Source organism: Saimiri boliviensis, chromosome 1 (assembly GCF_048565385.1).
Source record: "Saimiri boliviensis isolate mSaiBol1 chromosome 1, mSaiBol1.pri, whole genome shotgun sequence".
Classification (NCBI taxonomy): Eukaryota; Metazoa; Chordata; class Mammalia; order Primates; family Cebidae; genus Saimiri; species Saimiri boliviensis.
The window spans coordinates 24435836-24454796 of NC_133449.1; the positions used below are offsets into that span (position 1 = coordinate 24435836).

Here is an 18961-nt window from a genome sequence, read left to right on the forward strand (position 1 = left end):
CCTCCTTAGCAGCTGGGACTACAGTTATGCGCCACCACCTCCAGCAATTTTTTGTATTTTTAGGGAGACTTCGCCATATAGGGCAGGCTGGTCTTGAACTCCTGACTTCAAGCGATCTTTGCCCCGCACCTGAGCCTCTCAAAGCACTGGGATTAGAGGCATGAGCCACTACACATGGCTGGAACTAGTTCCTTTAGGCCAACCTGAAAAACTGAGCTTGGCATGATAATGGTTGAGCTCTCAAAAAAAAAAAAAAAATTAATAAAAGCATTTAACAACCTACATGATCTTCAGTAAACAGTAGCAATAAGAGTATTAATTCTCAAATTGCATATCTTGAAGATTTCTAAAAAATGCAAACTTGCTTTTGGGAAATAAATTATAGAAAAAAAGAAACTCTTTAAAACACAAATTTTAAAAAACAACACTAGACTATAAGCTCCACAGGGCGGGGGTTTCTGTCACTTCTGTGCTCTGCGAGATCTCCCGTGCCTAGAACAGGGCCTGGCACATGGCAGATGCCCAGTAAATACATGGTGAATGAATATTTTAACAGCAAAGTTTCATTAACAATTTAAAAAATTATAGCTGCCCTTAACAGGCAGTGGATCAAATGGATACTAAAAAGCCAGATAATTCTGCATCTTAAATTGCCCCTGAAACAGACTGAGTAAGTCCAATTTTTCTTTTCCATTTATAACTGGTTATGGTTTCAACAAGTAGCCAAAGACCCGAGTTGAGAAAAAACCAAGTAACTGGATATATTTTCATATATAAAATGTTACACTTGCCAAATGTTATTACCAGTCTATAGACCACAGATTTCTAAGCCCTGCTCACCATCCTTGTTGGCTTTTATTCTCTAACATTCTTTAGGCTGCAGGTAACAGAAAGCAAACTCCAACTAAACTGAAGCAGTAAACAAGTGGAAGGGCTCTGGGGTGGCTGACGAACTTGACAAACAAGTTCACAGTACCTCCCTTAAGCATTGGAAGGAAAACCTTAAAACCATCAGGACTCTGCCTCTCTCTGGATGGCTGCTTCATTCTCAAGTTTTTTTCCATGAGGTTGGAATCAAGGTTGTCGGCATCACTGGGACTCCTATCCTCCTTTCCTGAGAGAAAATGTATCTTCCTAGCTCCAGTTAGAGAGCTGCTAGGGAGGGACACCTATGTGACCTATTTTGGGTCACAGTCCTGTCCTGCAGACTGGTGTCTGAGACCAGAAAGGAAGGACAGGAAAGAACGTGAACGTTTTGAGGCCAGGTGCAGTGAGTGGCTCAGCAGTGGCTCATGCCTGTAAACCCAGCACTTTGGGAGGCTGAGGAGGATGGATAACTTAAAGTCAGGAGTTTGAGACCAGCCTAACCAACACGATGGAACCCTGTCCCGGTCTCTCCTAAAAAACACAAAAATTAGCCACCTGTGGTGGTGGGCGCTTATAATCCCAGCTACTCACTTGGGAGGCTGAGACAGGAGAATTGATTGAACCAGGGAGGTGGAGGTTACAGCAAGCCAATATTACACCACTGTACTCCAGCTTGGGTGGCAGACTGAGACTCCAGCTCAAAAAAAAAAAAAAAAAAAAAAAAAAAGAACTTGAACATTTTGAACGTCTCCCCTTTAGACCACGATAGCAGGACAAAGAGGACAGAGTAGCTCCCCCGAAAGAGGGGTGGGCCATTCTCAGGAATGTCTTATTGAGGGTCACAGTTGGCTTCTAGCTTGGTATGTTTTTCCATTAAAGATCAGTGTTTCCACAAGTAAATGCAGCCCACAGACCAATGTTTGATATTTGGCTTTACTTTATAAAAATACACAACTTAAATACTTATGACACTCTGTTTACAAGACATAAACAACTGGTAGATTTAACATTTTCAGTTATTTCAACAGAAAGAAAATATGTATATTACCTTGTAAGAGCAAAGAGCTCATTGATAGACTCTGCTTTCACAGTTAAGGGGGAAGAATGCCCAGGAGCAATCAATGCAGGAAGCTAACCAGCACTGTCCAGCTCCCCAGCAAAACTCATCTCGCCAATAGGGCCTCTATTGCACCGCCCAATATTGCACTGCTCGTTAGTCACCATCTCACTTATCCATGTCACAAGTGTAAGCTTTTGTCTTCTCTAGAAAAGTTTAATGGAAAAAACAATATACAAACAATATAACTGTGTCTTCCAATTGTGCTAAATACCAATTATCAGAAGTATGAACCTCTCTTCGCTTTACAAAGCTTGCAATGGAAGGTGGTTAGCTATATTTTGCAGCTAAGTTCATTTTCAAAAGTTTCACAAAAACTTTGATTCAGAGTAAGCTTGATGGGGTTCAGTCGCAAAGGAGGCAGCATTCCCATGCCTAATGGAATTACTTCTAAGAGGGGCACCCTCACTCTCAAAGGCAACATGCACATGGCTTACAGCTCCACCCTTTCTAACTTCAGAGCAAAATCCCTCCCTCGCCTTTGTGACGCTGTCATTGTTCTATGATTCGGAGCTTGCAGTGGCTGCCTACTTACTCAGGCTATCTTTCAGAAATTTAGCTGCCTTATCTATGGCTCGTTTAACTAACAGTGAGTCAGGTACTAGTTTATTGGTATAAAGAAATAGTTACTTAGTTTAGAATTCAACATATCAGAACCTACTAGAGTTAAGTTTCCTGAGGTAAATGTATGCCTTAAAGAAGGATGTGCAATCTACAGAACTGTAGCAATTTCTCTTGGGTAGCAACACAATGACCCCCAAGTCTGTACTTTTAAATTAACAGGCTAATGAAACCAAGGACACATTTATATGTAGAAATAAAAATGACAATGCTGAAGTCAAAGAAATATTGACAGCTGAGATATCAATCCAAAAGGAGGCATAAAGAGGAACAGACGAACAAAAGGAGGCTGTATTTTAAAGTGCTTAGGTAGGTTAGACGATGAATTTGAAATGCCTCCAGGGATTTCTAACAAGTTGAAAAAGTGTTACTTCTTGGTGACTCAGATGTTGAAGACATGGCTTTTCTTCAATAATAGCTATTCAAGCTTTTTATTCTTTTTTGAAAAACAAGATTCTCTATAAAAACGTTTTAGCCATTGTAATTATTCTGCTAGCTGTTACTCTCGCTAATGTATTCTGAAATCCTAACTGGCTGAAGGATTTTTAATAAAATTGAACCACAAAGCACACATCTGCACCAAGAATTTAAATTAATGCATAGAGGTCCGTGAAATTTTGCATGAAGTTAGTGCCAAAAAAAACCTTTCTGTTACAGACCATGCTTTGCTATTTCATCACATTCTGCTGAAGGATTATAGAAATCAAAAATTGTAGGACCCTGAAGCTTAACTTGCTTATTTTATTCCTTTTATGTAAATGAAGTGGTCTATGGCAATTCTTTTCTTTTTTTTTTTTTTTTTTTTGAGACGGAGTTTCGCTCTTGTTACCCAGGCTGGAGTGCAATGGCACGATCTCGGCTCACCGCAACCTCCGCCTCCTGGGTTCAGGCAATTCTCCTGCCTCAGCCTCCTGAGTAGCTGGGATTATAGGCACGCGCCACCATGCCCAGCTAATTTTTTGTATTTTTAGTAGAGACGGGGTTTCACCATGTTGACCAGGTTGGTCTCGATCTCTCGACCTTGTGATCCACCCGCCTCGGCCTCCCAAAGTGCTGGGATTACAGGCTTGAGCCACCGCGCCCGGCCAGGCAATTCTTAACATTAATAATGAAGGTGTTGGAAACTGAGTTCCAAGACCTAAGAATCAAGCTCAGGAATTTTTCCGCAACTCACACGTAAGGATATGAATGGAAGCACTAATGAATGTTCTCTGCCACAATTGTTCATCTGCGCAATACAGTTGAATGAGGTTACCAATCTGGTATTTAATAACAGTGATGAAAACTGGCACCAGCTTTTATACAGCGCCTCACATTGAGTTATCATGTCAATCTGGGCTAACGCTACCATGCATGTCCCTCATTCATATGACTTCTACATGCTATTGTGAAGGACGACATATCTGAGTGCTTTCAGCATAATAAAGGCCTTCCTTAAGGAAAATTTAGGTCCTGAAGAACTCTGGGTTGAAGTTCTATAGCCTCAGAAGCCAGTTAAAAGGCCAGAGGAAAACCTCGTAAGAAATGACATATATCAAACAGTTCATTTAAAAAGTTGTTTCGATATTGCCAAGATGAAAACTGATAGGATAAAGCAATGCTCTGGTTTCCTGATAACAAGCCCAGTGTAGCCCAAGTACAGCCACACAGTGAGAAGCTGCTGTGTGGAAAATCCACAAGACTGTGGTGGGCTTGGATTGGAAGAAAGTGGCTTTTCTTCTTAGGTGGTAAGGTAGATACTCTTTGGCAATTGATATGGGATAGCTTTTTAAAATTCACAGGATAAGAATATTTTATATACTTTCAAGCCCCAATAAGTCAGCTAATTGAAAGTATATAAAAATGTGAATTAGTGTGGTTGCAGCTCAAAATATGAGTGATGTAACAAGAGTGGTGATGTAATGAGTCAAGTGCTGAGACTGGTTCTATAAGCAGTGTAAGGAGTGCCAGTCCTAATACATGAACTTCATCTATCCTTGTATACCAAGGAAGAGGAGACTGTGGCCAGAGAATGTATTTTGTAAGCTATAGTTTAAAAATACCACTCTTTAGAGATTTGGAGCCCAAGCAGGAATTACAGAGATTCCTCCCCGCAGAGGCCCTGAGATCTCCCCCGACTGGCAGCCAAAGGATCCATACTTGTCTCTGGTCAACCAGGCCCCAGCCAAGGCTGAGAAAAGGGAGGCGGCAGTGGCCAGAAGCCAGGGACTCAAGAGGAGAGAAATGATGGCAGATGCAGGGTTCAGAAAAAAACACAAGAGGGAAAGGGGAAGAAAAGAAAAAAAAGGAAGAAACAACACTGGAAAGGAAGTGCAGAAGAGGCCAGTTTTGCAGAGGAGTTGACCCTGCCTTTCCCACCTGCCTGAGGCAAAGGCTGGCAATAAGACAAGGGCTAAGCCTCTTAAGAAGTCTCTCCTACTGCATGCAGCAAGCTTGCCCCAAGCTCGGCTGGCCTTTCTCTCTGCCGATGTATGCAGAATCTTCACGTGTGACCTGTAAGTACCTTTTTTTTTTTTTTTCCAAACAGACAAAGTTTTATTATGTTGCCCAAGTGGGACTCAAGCTCCTGGGCTCAAGCAATTCTCCTGTCTTGGCCTCCTGAGTAGCTGGCACTACAGGTGGATACTACTGTGCCTGGCTTCTGCAAGTACTTCTTCCTGGGGTCTCATTCCTCATTCCCAGGTGCACAGTGCTCTCTACTGCTACCAGCAACCATTTCTATGGCAAAGGAAAGGCCTCAGATCCAGGGGCAGGATGAGCAGCAGCCAATGTACCTAGAATTTGTGGCTGCCACCACCTTTTCTCTTAGGACTGGCTTGTCTCTCCCCCTGGTGGCTGCAGAAGGGGAACAGAGTGAATGTCATAAAGGACTGCTCAATTCAGAACTGAATCGCCTCATTTTATAAACTCCCAAGGGGCTGCCAAGACTCATCATTACAGAGCGATGGTTAAAATACCACCTAAGGAACTTACTGTAAAATAAGCAGCAACTTGTCTGTAAGATCACGCTAAACTTACAGGGGATCTGATGTTGTTTGCTTCCATTTTTCTTATTCTCTTCTCTGATGATGAACTGAGTAAAAAAGAAAAAGGGAAAGGGTCCTCTTGTCCTCTCTTCCCTCCCTCCAGAAACCTCGTGGATTTCCCCAAGTGAAATGTCTAAGGGATGCTACAGTTACAGAGCTGACGAATGTGAAAAAAAATCAGATTACCTAGAAATATGAAATGAAGCATAGGGTGTAAGTGATGCTCAGTTCTCTTCACTTCATACAAGTGCAGATCATCTCTCAGTAAAATGCCTATGAAATGGCAACAGACACCTGAATTACTAACACACAAATGAATAAAAAGAGCAGTGAGATTCTGGGAAGGAAAACTCCATGTTGGTTATTTCACCTCTAGGGAAAGTCTGTTTGCGCTTGAGTCCCACACTTGGCTTTTTTCTCTACCTTCTACTTGATGTTTTTCAGGAGGGCTGTCCGAGCATTCACAACTGCTTTGAAGGCATCTTCACTACCAGGTGCTACACATTTGTCAGGGTGAAGAAGCACAGCAAGTTTTCGATACGCTTTATTGACTTCATCCCTGTGAAAAGAAACCAAGACCTGTGTTACTAACAGGGCTAGCCCAACCCACTGCACATTAGCTGCTTGGATACACATAATATCTCTTGCAGCAAACATACCCTAAATTATTACCCTTTCTCAAAGGCAAGATTAAAAGACTAGAAAACAGACATTGAACCAATAAATAATGTGCAAAATATAATACAAATAGAAAGTAGTCCACAATGCAAAAAGTATATAAATGCTAATGAAACACTTAGTAAAAGCATGATCAGATGAAAACAGGCAGTATTTGGCACCTTGCAGGCACTCAGCATATCTTTGCTGATTGAAAGAATAAGGGCTTGGGCACCAGGAAAGGCACAGGAGTTACCTTCTGAAAGAAGGGGTCTGGGAGAGAGCTGACAGTGGCCTGGAGTAGAGCCTGGACACAGCACAGACAGAAAGCAAAACAACCCCAACACCTGGGCTTGATAATTACAACAGTAGGTGTTTCATGACAAGTGTGTGCTGGGAAAACTGTTTCTTAAAGTTAGGATACAGGAGGTTGTTACATAGCCCAGGCATGAGTATAAGAGTTTAGATTAAGGTGTTTGTGGAAGGAAACAAGAGAAGATAAAATATAAAGAATGAAATGGCAGAGTGGATGATGAGCTGAGTATCCAGGAGGAGAGAATAAAAGGAAAAGGACTGAAATGAGCTCCAGGGTCAAGGTCATGAGGAATCTGAGACCCAAGAAGGTGATACCACTGAGCAGGCAAGGGATGCTGGAAAGAGGTAGACCAGAGTGACATTGAGCTCACTGAGATCAAAGAAGAAACATGACAGAGATCAGTATTATCCGGAGAGGAAAGGAGCTATAAGAGTGCCTCTCCAATCCAGCAGTTCCATAAACCAGCAGCGCTCCAGGAAAGAGCCGCAGGCTTCTGAGCTCCTTAAAGAGCAGAAACTGGCTGGGTTGGGACCTGGATATTCCTGTCCCCATCCCCACTGGTCATCACCCTCAGGTGTCACGCCTCCCAGAGGGATCTAAGTACCCAAGCACTCCCCCGGTCAGATTAAGCTCTGTCCCTACCAGGTGGTTTTATTTCCCACCTTCCTTTTGTAATTCAGGGTGCCAGTGATCCTATAAGCATGGATATGCTTATAGCCAAATGCCCTAGGCTTTCTCCTTTGTTTTTTATTAGAAGGATTTCTAATGTGGCTCTCTAAATCAGGGAGATGGCCTTTGATACCTTGGCTATGACAGCAAGTTTTATGTTTCAACTTTGAGAGACTGAAGTCATAGGGTCATGTTAACATTTCTCCAAATCTTAGGTATACATTTTAGGGCCTTTTCTGCTTTCTGCTCTTAGAGTGGTTCTGAATTTTCTTGTTTTAGCAAGAACCCCATTATTTCAGAAGGCTGCTTTGTGGGGGCCTTCCTGGTGCCCTGTGTGTTGTTTTTCTACATGTGTAACCGTGGTAATTTTGCTAACAAGAATGACATTCTTCCTCTCTAAAGCAATTTCAATTGTCAGAATTGTTATTTGTCCTAAAGACCCTGTGTCCATGAGGAAGGCACAGCATCCTCTTCTTCCATGAAGGAGTCCTGGGAAGGGCCCTTCCAGCCACTCTGCCTCCCGAGAGAGGGTGTCCACACTGGGTCAGTAGTTATACCTGGTCCTCTGCATTAACAGTGCCTTTCAAGATATGCAGGTAGCAGCAGAAACTCTCAAGATGTAACAAATACATCAATTCTGCTGAAGACGAAGATTTTCTTAAAGTTCAAGAACGGTAAACACAGTTAACACTCAACAAGTATCAAAACTCTCTACAACGTAAGAAAAAAATGTTTTAAGGTTTTTTTTCCCAAATGTACTCGGTCCCATACAAAATTAGTTTGCTAGGCCCAGTGGAACAAAGGTAAGAGAAGCACATGTTTCTATTGGTTAAGGATATGGATCCTATGGGGGTCTGTAAGTTCCAGTAAATTCCAATTAAGCCAAGTGAATACATAAGGAACCCAAAGTTTCTTCTTCCTCAATGAATATTGTTCTAAGTCTACTAGAAGTAGATAAAGTAACCATTTCTTAAGTTTAGAGCCAATATCCCTTGGAGATGACACAGAAGAATTCAGAAAGAGACTATGAAGGTCTAAAAAGAAATTTAAAAGATACAGATAAATGGATTCAGTGCAATCTTACTGAAACCCTACTGGCATTTTTTTTTTTTCCATAGAGAAGCTGATCTGAAAATATATATGGAATTACAACAGATCCATAATAGTCAAATAATCTTGGGGGAAAAAAACAAAATAGGAAGACTCATATTTTCCAATTTCAAAACTCACTAAAAATCTACAATAAACAAGAGTGTAACACTGAACAACAACAAAAAGAAGATCTCAATAAACTCTGTAGTCTACACATGAGGTCACCTGAACTCCCTGACAGGTTTAAAGCATCCTCAATATCACCTGGTGAGTGAGTGTGACCAGTAGCAGCCTTCCCCTTCCCTTCCCTCTTTCCTTCTGGACTTGAAGATATGCTGTGAGGCCAGAATGGAGAAGAGATATTTAGTGCTTTGGGTGCTGCATGGCAATTTCAAGACATGCTTTTTTCTTTTGTGGGAACCAAGGTGAAAAAGTAGGAAGGGTGAAGTAAATGTGAGGAGACAAGGTACAAAGTAAGACACATAAATTACAACATGTGTAGTAATGGTAGAATTAAACCACTGAAAGTTACAAAACCATACTGAATAATAATTTAAGTCTTGTACAAGCAACAAAGAATAGTGATTGTATTATTTTCTTGAATAACTCTTTTCACTAAAAAAATAATTAACATAAATACACACACAGAGGGCTGGGTGTGGTAGCTCATGCCTGTAATCCCAGTACTTTGGGAGGCTGAACTGGGTGGATCACCTGAAGCCAGAAGTTAAGAGACCAGCCTGGCCAACATGGAGAAACACCATCTCTACTAAAAATACAAAAATTAGCCAGGCATGGTGGCACGTGCCTATAATCCCAGCTACTCAGGAGGCTAAGGCAGGAGAATCGCTTGAACCCAGGAGACAGAGGTTGCAGTGAGCTGAAATTGTACCACTGCATTCCAGTCTGGGTGACAGAGTGAGACTCTGTCTGAAAACAAAATTAAATAAATAAATTAATTAAATTAAATTTAAAAATACACACATAGATGAGGAACTTGCAGGGCTTCAGAGACAAAGACAGAGATAGATGAACATACAGTGTTCCAGGGTAAAGAACCAATGATACCACTAACTCCTGGGATTCTTGAACATGTTTAATCTCACTGAATCCCAGTTTCCCACCAGTAAAATGAAATGTTTGTACAAGTTGATTGCCAAGATGCTTTCTTCCTCTAACATTCTATGATTTAAGGATTCTCTTTTGTTAAGTTTTTTTTTTTTTTTTTTGAGACGGAGTTTCGCTCTTGCTATCCAGGCTGGAGTGCAATGGCACAATCTCGGCTCACTGCAACCTCCACCTCCTGGGTTCAAGCAATTCTCCTGCCTCAGCCTCCTGAGTAGCGGAGACTATAGGCGCACGCCACCACGCCCAGCTAATTTTTATATTTTTTAGTAGAGATGGGGTTTCACCTTGTTGACCAGGATGGTCTAGATCTCTTGACTTCGTGATCCACCCGCCTCGGCCTCCCAAAGTGCTGGGATTATAGGCGTGAGCCACCGCGCCCAGAAAAGCAGAGCATACCATTTCATAAAGCGTTTATATACATGACAGTTTTCTCAGCAGGCGACTGTGTCCTCTATTTTGTCTCTGGTATTCAGCTAATTCAGAGAAACAGAGTCATTCTAATATATTTTTATACATCTTTGTATTTCCAGCCAATTGGAAGAAGATACACCGCACCTGTAATTTTGGTGGTGAAGTCTTTCTGTATCATAGAGGTCAGCACTGAGTATCTCAGAGCGCTTACCTTGAGGCCCCAGGTTTGACTCCCAGCATGTCCCAACTGTCTTTACTATTTCGAATTCTGCGAATGGCATCTGCCTGTTCTTTGGTGAAACTAGCACTGCTATTTGTAGTAGGGCGTTTCCCGCCATTTTCACATAAATCAACTATGGATACATAAAAGGTCTGCAAAAAGAAAACACATCCCAGTGTAGAAACGATTTGGTGAAAATAAGAATTCCTTTTAAGTATCAACTTAAGAGACTTTTAATATATTCCAGCAACTCATAGAAGTCATGTATAAAGCAAATACATACTTTGGAAGATTTTTTTCTTTTATACTATTTAAATATAAATATATATATATTCACCTTTTAATATACAAAAAGTGTAAGGAATGAAATTAAAGTGGCTAATAATCCTATTTTCAGATAACCACACTTGAAGTTAAAAAGTAACAGATGAGCTGGGTGTGGTGGCTCACGCCTCTAATCCCAGCATTTTGGGAAGGCAAGACAGGCAGATTGCTTGTGCTCAGGCATTCCAGACCAACCTGGGCAACATGGCAAAACCCCATTTCCACACACACGCAAAATACAAAAACTAGCTGAGTGTGGGTACATGCTTATAGTCCCAGCTACCTGGGAGGCTGAGGTGGGAGGATGGTTTGAGCCCAGGAAGTGGAGGTTGCAGAGAGCCCAGATCATGCTACTGTACTCCATCCAGCCTGATCCTGTCTCAAAAACAAATCAACCAACTCAAACCACAAAAGTAATAAATGAACACAGTTAGAAAAATACAAATAGTAAAGAAAAGTGTAAAATGAAAACTGTGTCTCTCTGTGCCTCAAGTTGCTCTCCTGGAGGCAACCATTGTTAATTTTTTTTGAACATCCTTCCAGAAAAATTTACCATCAGTATGCCAGTATACACACAAATCCATACTCTCAACATGTACCTAAAGGAGGTCAGCTTAAACACATCTTAGCACCTTGCATTTTTTTCCACATAGTAATACATCCTGGAATCTTTCTATAGTTACATACAGAGACTTTCTTTGTTTTTTTAAATGACTGTTCAGTATTTTATCGTGTGGTTGTACCATAATTTATATAACCAACTTCTATTCTTGGACAAGTCAGTTGTTTCTAGTTTTGTTTTGTTTTTTTTTCCCACTACAAACAATGTTTTAGTAAATTTTTCTTTTGTGTATACATCTCCGTACACTTGTGGAGATACTGCTTTAGGATAAATTCCTAAATGCAGAACTGTTGAGCAAGAGTGTATGCACATTTTAATTTTTGAATCTGACAACTGTTGTCCAAAAAAAGCTGTACCAGTTTACATTCCCATCACTGTGTGTGTGAGAGTGCCTGTTTCTCCACATCCTCATTAACATTGGCCATTATCAAACATCTCAATTTTTGCCAATCTGATGCACACCTAATATAGTTTGATTGATTTGCATGTCTTTAATTGTAAGTGAACGCGAGTATTTTTCCAGATGCTTATGGTCTTTTCTTTTTCTGCATACTTCATATTTTTTGCCCATTTATTATTTTTTTTGAGACAGAGTTTTGCTCTTGTTGCCTAGGCTGGAGTGCAATGGTACAATCTTGGCTCACTGCAACCTCCTACTCCTGGGTTCAAGCGATTCTCCTGACTCAGTCTCATGAATAGCTGGGATTACAGGCATGCATTACCATGCCTGGCTAATTTTTTTTTTTTTTTTTAGGGTTTCTCCATGTTGGTCAGGCTGGTCTCAAACTCCCAATCTTAGGTGATCTGCCCACCTCCGCTTCCCAAAGTGGTGGGATTACAGGCATGAGCCACTGCGCCCAGCCTTTTTGCCCACTTTTACAATTTTGTTTTTTCTTTTCTTTTCTTTTTTGAGACAGAGTCTCGCTCTGTCACCTAGGCTGGAGTCTGGAGTGCAGTGGTGCGACCTCAGCTCACTGCAAGCTCTGCCTCCCAAGTCGAAGCGATTCTCCTCCCTCAGCCTCCTGAGTAGCTGGGACTACAGGTATATGCCACCACACCTGGCTAATTATTTGTATTTTTAGTAGAGATGGGGTTTCACTGTGTTAGCCAGAGTGGTTTCCTGACCTCGTGATCCACCCATCTCAACCTACCAAAGTGCTTATAGGCATGAGCCAGTGTGCTTGGCCTGCTTTTTCTTTTTTTTTTTTTTTTGAGACAGGGTCTACGTTGGCCAGGCTGGTCTCAAACTCCTGGGTTCAAGTGATCCTCCTGCCTCAGCCTCCCGAGCAGCTGGGATTATAGGTATGTGCTAGTGCACCTGGCTATACGTTTCTGGTTTTTTAAGTGAAAGTTTTTTTGAACCTGCTCATGTTTCATGTTCTGTGTACTGTAATTATTACTGAATAATACTCATTTACCACACCATAGCTACTTTTAAATAGACATATTTCCTCTTCTAATTTCTTTAAAAATCTTTTCATCTTCTTTTTCAGATTCTTCTATAGTTCCTGTTACCTTCTAAAATTTTTGTCTTTCTTTTCGACTGTTCTTTCTTATCTCTAGTAATAGCTAATCAACTTGGTAACCTAAAAAGAAGCCTTGATGTTTGAAAAGGGTGTCAAAGGATTACCACTGTTTTTAGAGACCAAGACACAAGAAGTATTAGCTTGGCTTTACTCTCTTTTAATATTGCTCTCTCTAGTAACAGTATCAAAAAACCAAGTTCCTTTCTGACATAAAATGTCTATTAAATAGACAGGAAACAAAGAAAATATTTACTGAATTGAACCAGCAGGAAAGCATTACTTTTAAGTACTTATAGAAAAGTGTAATTAATTATTCTCTTCTTGTTGGCCTTTTTTTTTTTTTTAACAGACTAATTTATCCATTAGTTCTATCCAAGATGTATCTAAAAGGATAAAAGCCACATAAAAGGGATCACAGTTCATGGATATTTGACAGTGATATGTATCAGTAAGGTTATCGTCTAGCCTATGAATTAACCTGAAGTATGAATACTCACAGATTTCTGAGGGCACAGGATTCCATTCACTATACACATGCTTGTAGAAGACAAGCCATGGTGTAAGTTACAGAATACTAGGATTGAGATCAAAGCCTGTTTAAATTTCATGTCTGAGTTCCAGCCATGACAGGGTAATGAATACTGGATTAGACCTCCTGCCATCAACTACGATTGAACTGGGAAAAAAAACTGTTGGCAGTGGACAACAGCAAGTGCAAGACCGCTCCCTGAAAAGGAAGCCCCACAATCACCTGGCTGCCTAATTGGAGTCCATTTTCCTGACCACATCACAGAGAGCTAGAGTCTGCTCAGACTCTAGCTCTAAGTCTCTCCTCTCCTTAGAGGCAGAGATTGGAGTTTGAGGCTGCTGAGGTGGCTAGAATCTGCACAGCAGGCCACAGGAGAGGAGAGAGCTGGGCAGAGCTGGGCACACCAAGTCCATATGGGGGTCTCTCATAAGTCTGTAGTCAAAGGCTGGGCTATATATGCATAGGGTGAGATCACCCAAGGCTTACCAAATAACAGCTGGTATGGGGTTGAGAATAAAACCAATAACCTGAGGTCTAGTGGTGCCAGAGGCAGAGCTATCTGAGAACTTTAGGGTTTAGTTTTGTCAGAGTGGAGATACTGCCTTAACCCCTTATTAATAGCCCTACCATCTACTGAGGCACCACAGAAAGGCTGTGCCTTAAAAGTTAAAGACTCATCCTAACAAAACCTAAAACCAAAAGCTGACAAGATCTGGAAAAGAGGCAGAATTTGGAAGCTGAGTCCTACCAAATTAGAATGGCTTGGGCTTTCTTCAAATCCTTGCTATTAAGGAAACACTTTGGGCTTCCTTCAAATCCTTGCTATTAAGGCCAAAAAAACAAGCCAACACAAATTCATTTTAATTTGTCAATAATTGAACTGCTTCCTGAGGAATCAAAAATCAACATTCGACCTTCTTCAATCAAGAATCAATAGTCTTCCCAGGAAGATAAAAGAATCTATAGTCTCTACAATGTATATTATCCACAATGCCTTGTGTTCAATCAAAAACCACTGCTCATAGAAAAAAATATGAAAATGTGATCCATAGGAAAAAAAGTGGTAAATAGAAACTGAACCCAAGAGAGTTCAAATGTTCGACTTAGCAAAGATAGTAAAACAGCTATCATAAATATTTCAAAGAGGTAAAGGAAAATACATTCAAATAATTAAAAGAAAATATACTCTTAATGAGTGAGCAGAGAATTTTAATAGAGAACTGGGAACTATACTGGGAACCAAATGCAAACTCTAGAGCTGTAAAGGACTGAGCTGAAAACTTCCCTTGGTGAGTTTAACAGTAGATTGTCAATGGTGAAGTCAAATCAAGAGAGATTATGCAATCTGAAAAATGCAGAAAAAAATGGAAGAAAAATAAATATAGCCTCAGGGGCTCTGGGACAAAATCAAATGGTCTAATATACATGTAACTGGAGCCCAAGAAGGTAAAGAGAGTCCGAATGTGGCCAAAAAACAAACAAACAAACAAATAAAAAACCTAAAGAAATAATAGTAAAACAAAAACCAAACAAAAAAATTTCCAAATTTGATGAAAAACATCTAACTACCAATCTCAGAAACTCAGTAAATCCCAAATAGAATAAATATGAAGAGAACCACATCTTGGCATATCATAGGCTAACTGCTGAAAACCAAAGAAAAGAGAAACTATTGAAAGCAGCCAGGGGGAAAAAGGGGCACATTAGGTACAGAGATTAGTAAGAGTCAGAATGAGTGCTAACATCTCATGAGCTACAATGAGGCCAGAAGAGAATGGACCAGCATCTTTAAAGTGCTGAAAGAAATTTCATTTCTAACCATTATGTCCCTTGGATGAATTACTTTACTACCCTTAGATGCTCTCACATATGAAATGATAACAACACCTGCCACACATTGTTTTCATAAGTCTGCATGAGATGAAATGTGTAAACTTCTCCAGAATGGTGGTGTACTATTCAAATGGTTAGGTATCATTACTGTACACATATAGGTACAAACTCACATAGCTCTGTGTACTCAAAAGAATAGAAAGCATGGCAAACCAGCATCAACTTGATTTGATCCTGAAATAGAAACTACTTTTGGCCAATTCAGCCTGTCAGCCAAGGAAGAAATCTGTCTTCTAGTAGGAGGAGTGACATCTTGTGAGAAGGAAATTCAGCATAAAAGATTAAGTACAATCCCACTCAATAATTAAGAACAACTCTTTACAGTGTAACTACATTATTTGAAATGCTAAAAATTCCCAAAATATCAGATATATTCATAAGAAGAAAAATACATTATTCATACTACCACTTACTTCCAAAAGTATCTATAATTAAGGGCTGACTTTGTAAGTTATTGTTTTAAATAGCCTATTTCCCTTAAAATTACTCAAGATGAGGTTCTTTAAAGTGGCCATCTATTCAGGTTGCAATGTGAGCGCCTCCATTTCCTGCTTGATTGGTGAGGCCTTATTTTTATGTGTGATTAGCTGGAGTCTATACTGAGAGTCTCCTGTTCTCTAACTGCACCCCTGTGGGCTACAATATAGGATTATATTAGCTGTAGCAAGGCAATTTTGCCACAATAATGCTTCTATTTGATTATGCATACAAATGTAATACCATTAGCCAAAGGTGGCTTTGCAGAAAATCTCTGTCCTGCTTAAGCGGTGTATAATAATTGTTGTTAAACTTGATGATCTTCAGAATCACCTGGAGAGTTTTTGTAAAATATAGATTCCTGAGCTCCATAGCAACATAAGTTTCCAGTAGATCTGGAGCCCAGAAGCATGTATTTTGAAGAATCTCCTCAGGTAATTCTCATGATCAGCTAAGTCTCATATAAAATAGAGAGCAGATAGCTTCTTTGAAAAGAAAGAGCTTATTCTAACAAGAAATTCCTGTTACTTTTTTGTTTCCTATAATTTAAATTAAAAATTGGCACAGTTGGCCTTGACACAAACCTTAAAACAACAAAATACTAGCTTACCTGGAACATCTCATTAATGCCTTCTCCAGTTTGTGCTGAAGTTTCAAAGTACAGGAACCCTTTACTTTCAGCCCAAAGACGTCCTTCACTTTCATCTATACAGCGGTGCTTGGTACAATCAATCTGAAATGTGGGGGCGGGCAGAGAGAAGATGACAACCCTGTCCTACTAGAATGGACCCAGGGTGGTCTTTGTCAGTCGTTTACTAAGGCAAAGCTATTCTTAGTAAATGCCTGTACTAGTGTGTAAAATCACCAGGACCTAAAAGGACAGAAACAAATCCTAATATTGAATGTAGACTGATATTCTATAGCAGTAGGACTAGTTCCTGTTGCTGCAATGCCCCACCTGACCCCTTGGGAAAACTGCTGTTACTCAGTTCTGTGAAAGTTGGCTTCATGATATCTGCCATACCTTTGGGGCCACAGTCTGCTTTTCATACCTTTCCCCAGTCCACATCACCTAATTAATGCCCCTCCTCCAGTTGGGTCAAAGTGTAATTACCCATGGCTCCTGCTCAGTCACCAACATCCTTTCCCAAGTATGGCACCAGAAAAAAAAAAGTATACAAATCTTGATATAGCAGGTTTTAGGTTGCTGTGTCATTTTGTTTTTGTCTTAGGGACATTATGTTTTGAAAGGTTATTGATTCCCATATTACACAATAAGGAATTTTTCTTTTTATTTGATCCCCAACACTCAAAGCTCCACTGTTCCCCTAGAAACCTGAACACACCATTTCCAAAGGGGTTACCTTGTTGGCACAAACTACAAATATAATATTTTCCATGTTTCCATGAGGTCCAAGCTCTTGCTTCATTTCTGCCAGCCATGCATCAAGGGCATCAAAGGAGTCTTTCTGCCCAACATCATAGACCAGTATCACACCCTGTGTGTCCTTGTAAAACTCATTTCGAACCTTCAAATAAAAGGACAGATGCACAAAATGTAGTTTTTGTGATGTTATAAGAATATATCTCATAGTCATTAACCTGGCAAAATGTGTTCTTTTGTGTATTTACAGTGTTTGCTATTGTATCTCAGTTTCTACTGGTCTCTAAAAGTCTTTTTATAGAATCAAAGTATTGTCATTCTAAAAAGTTATTAGTATGGAAGGACTTATAATGGAAAACAACAGCCTCCTGCCCCACTCCGCCCCACCTCCAGTTCCACTCCCTAGAGGCAATCGGTCTTTAACTATTAGTAGATCTTAAAAGAATACCAATTATATAAAGTTCTTCTTAGGAAGAATTAGGAAGATGAATGAGCAATGCAAAAGAACTTAAGGCAAAAATAACACAAGTATTAGCAATGGGTAGAGCCATTTATATATCACATCCCAAAGCCAGCTTTCCCCAGGGTGCGAGGCAGAGCTTCCCTGACTCTCGGGTCTGCACACCAGCTTTAGAACTCCAAACTCAGAGCCTCAGTGTAATACAATGGAAAAGGGCACAGGCTCTGGAGTCAGACAGATCTGGGTTCACACTTACTTACTAGTTGTATGATCTTGGGGAAGTCACTTAACCTCTCTGCGTCTCAGTTTCCTCATCTGTAAAATGGGGATAATACTACTTACTTCACAGGGTTATTATGAGGGTTAAATGAGATAATGCAGGCAAAGTACTTAGCATGGTGCCTGAAAAACAATGTCTATTTAACACCTTCTCCTTCCTTCCTGGCATCCATTCTCTGATTATCCTTTGATGCTTCATTAGAAATGGCAGCTTGCCTCTGGGGCATGGCTCCAAATCTGGGAAGAGGCAGCATGAAGTATGGGGCATACTCAAGCATTAGGGCCAAAGAGAGGTTGGGTGGGTGAGGAGCAGCATTGACATACGGGGATTCTGGGACAAAGTTCCAGAAAGAATCTTTACAAAAGCCATATATTATACATTCTTTTCACAAAATTCCCAAAGGTACTCAGACTCACACAGGCTATGCAGTAAGAAATGAAAACATGTTATACACATCAGGTAGGGTTTCTGGGCATAGGCAGATACCTGGACCAAGGATTTAGTGCTCCTAGTTGTTTACAGAAACCTAAGAAACTATCCTCAAAAGTTAAACCCAACCAAATCAGAAAGAACTGAAGATGATGAAGCCCACCAGGCCTTTCCCTCTGTACTCGAGGTCCTTGGCCCTTCTACAGCAGTTAACAATGGAGTCTCTCTTCTTTCCTGAAACTCCCGCTGCCTTGGCTCCGGTGTATCATATTCCCTAGGCTCTTACATTCTCTTTCACCAACTCCTTTCTCTCTATTGCTCCTACTCCAGCCCACCACCAAAGTGTCCTGTGCCCTCTTCCTTTCTTTTTGAATCCTTCCTCTTAAAGCAACATGAACCACTTGTACAGTTTCAACTGTGAGAATCTCCAAGATGAGCCCTCTCATCTGAGTTTCCGGACCAGCATTTCTAATTAGCACCAGACTCTCTCAGCTGAATGTCCTGTTGGAATCTCAAATTCAACATGCACAACACGAAACACTTCAACTTCTTTCTCCTTAAACGATTCTTCAAAGTTCCAACTCTCTCAAATGATGTTCAAAGTTTCTGATCAGTCCTCCGCCAACCTTTCCGGTCTTATCCTCCCACTATCCCCTGACCTTCCAACTGGGTAATCTCTCATTCCCCAAACCTGTCCCATGCCTTCCTAACTTCATCTGGAAACAGACACCTCTTTATCTTTAATCGTTCAAGCCCTGGCTATAATGCTGTATCTTTCATGCAGTTTTCTCTGCCCCATTCCTCACCATCCAGCCCCCATTCCTGCCAAACAGAATGTAATCTCTATGTCCCCTGTACCATACTGTTTGTACTTCTAATAGTGCTATCACTTCTGCCCAGTTTTGCAGTTTGT

At 40.6% G+C, this 18961-nt stretch overlaps 1 protein-coding gene across 1 annotated transcript in view; it reads right to left on the reverse strand.

The window, feature by feature from the left end:
- Window positions 1-1786: 1786 nt before the first annotated feature.
- DNAJC27 (DnaJ heat shock protein family (Hsp40) member C27) overlaps window positions 1787-18961 on the reverse strand; it is a 29660-nt gene continuing 12485 nt past the window's right edge. Inside the window, exons 4-7 of the mRNA XM_039462936.2 lie at window positions 16860-17024; window positions 16106-16228; window positions 10116-10276; window positions 1787-6190 (exon numbers count right to left, since the gene is read on the reverse strand). Coding sequence (XP_039318870.1) covers window positions 6058-6190; window positions 10116-10276; window positions 16106-16228; window positions 16860-17024 — 582 coding nt within the window. The 3' untranslated portion in view covers window positions 1787-6057. The remainder of the gene's footprint in view (window positions 6191-10115; window positions 10277-16105; window positions 16229-16859; window positions 17025-18961) is intronic.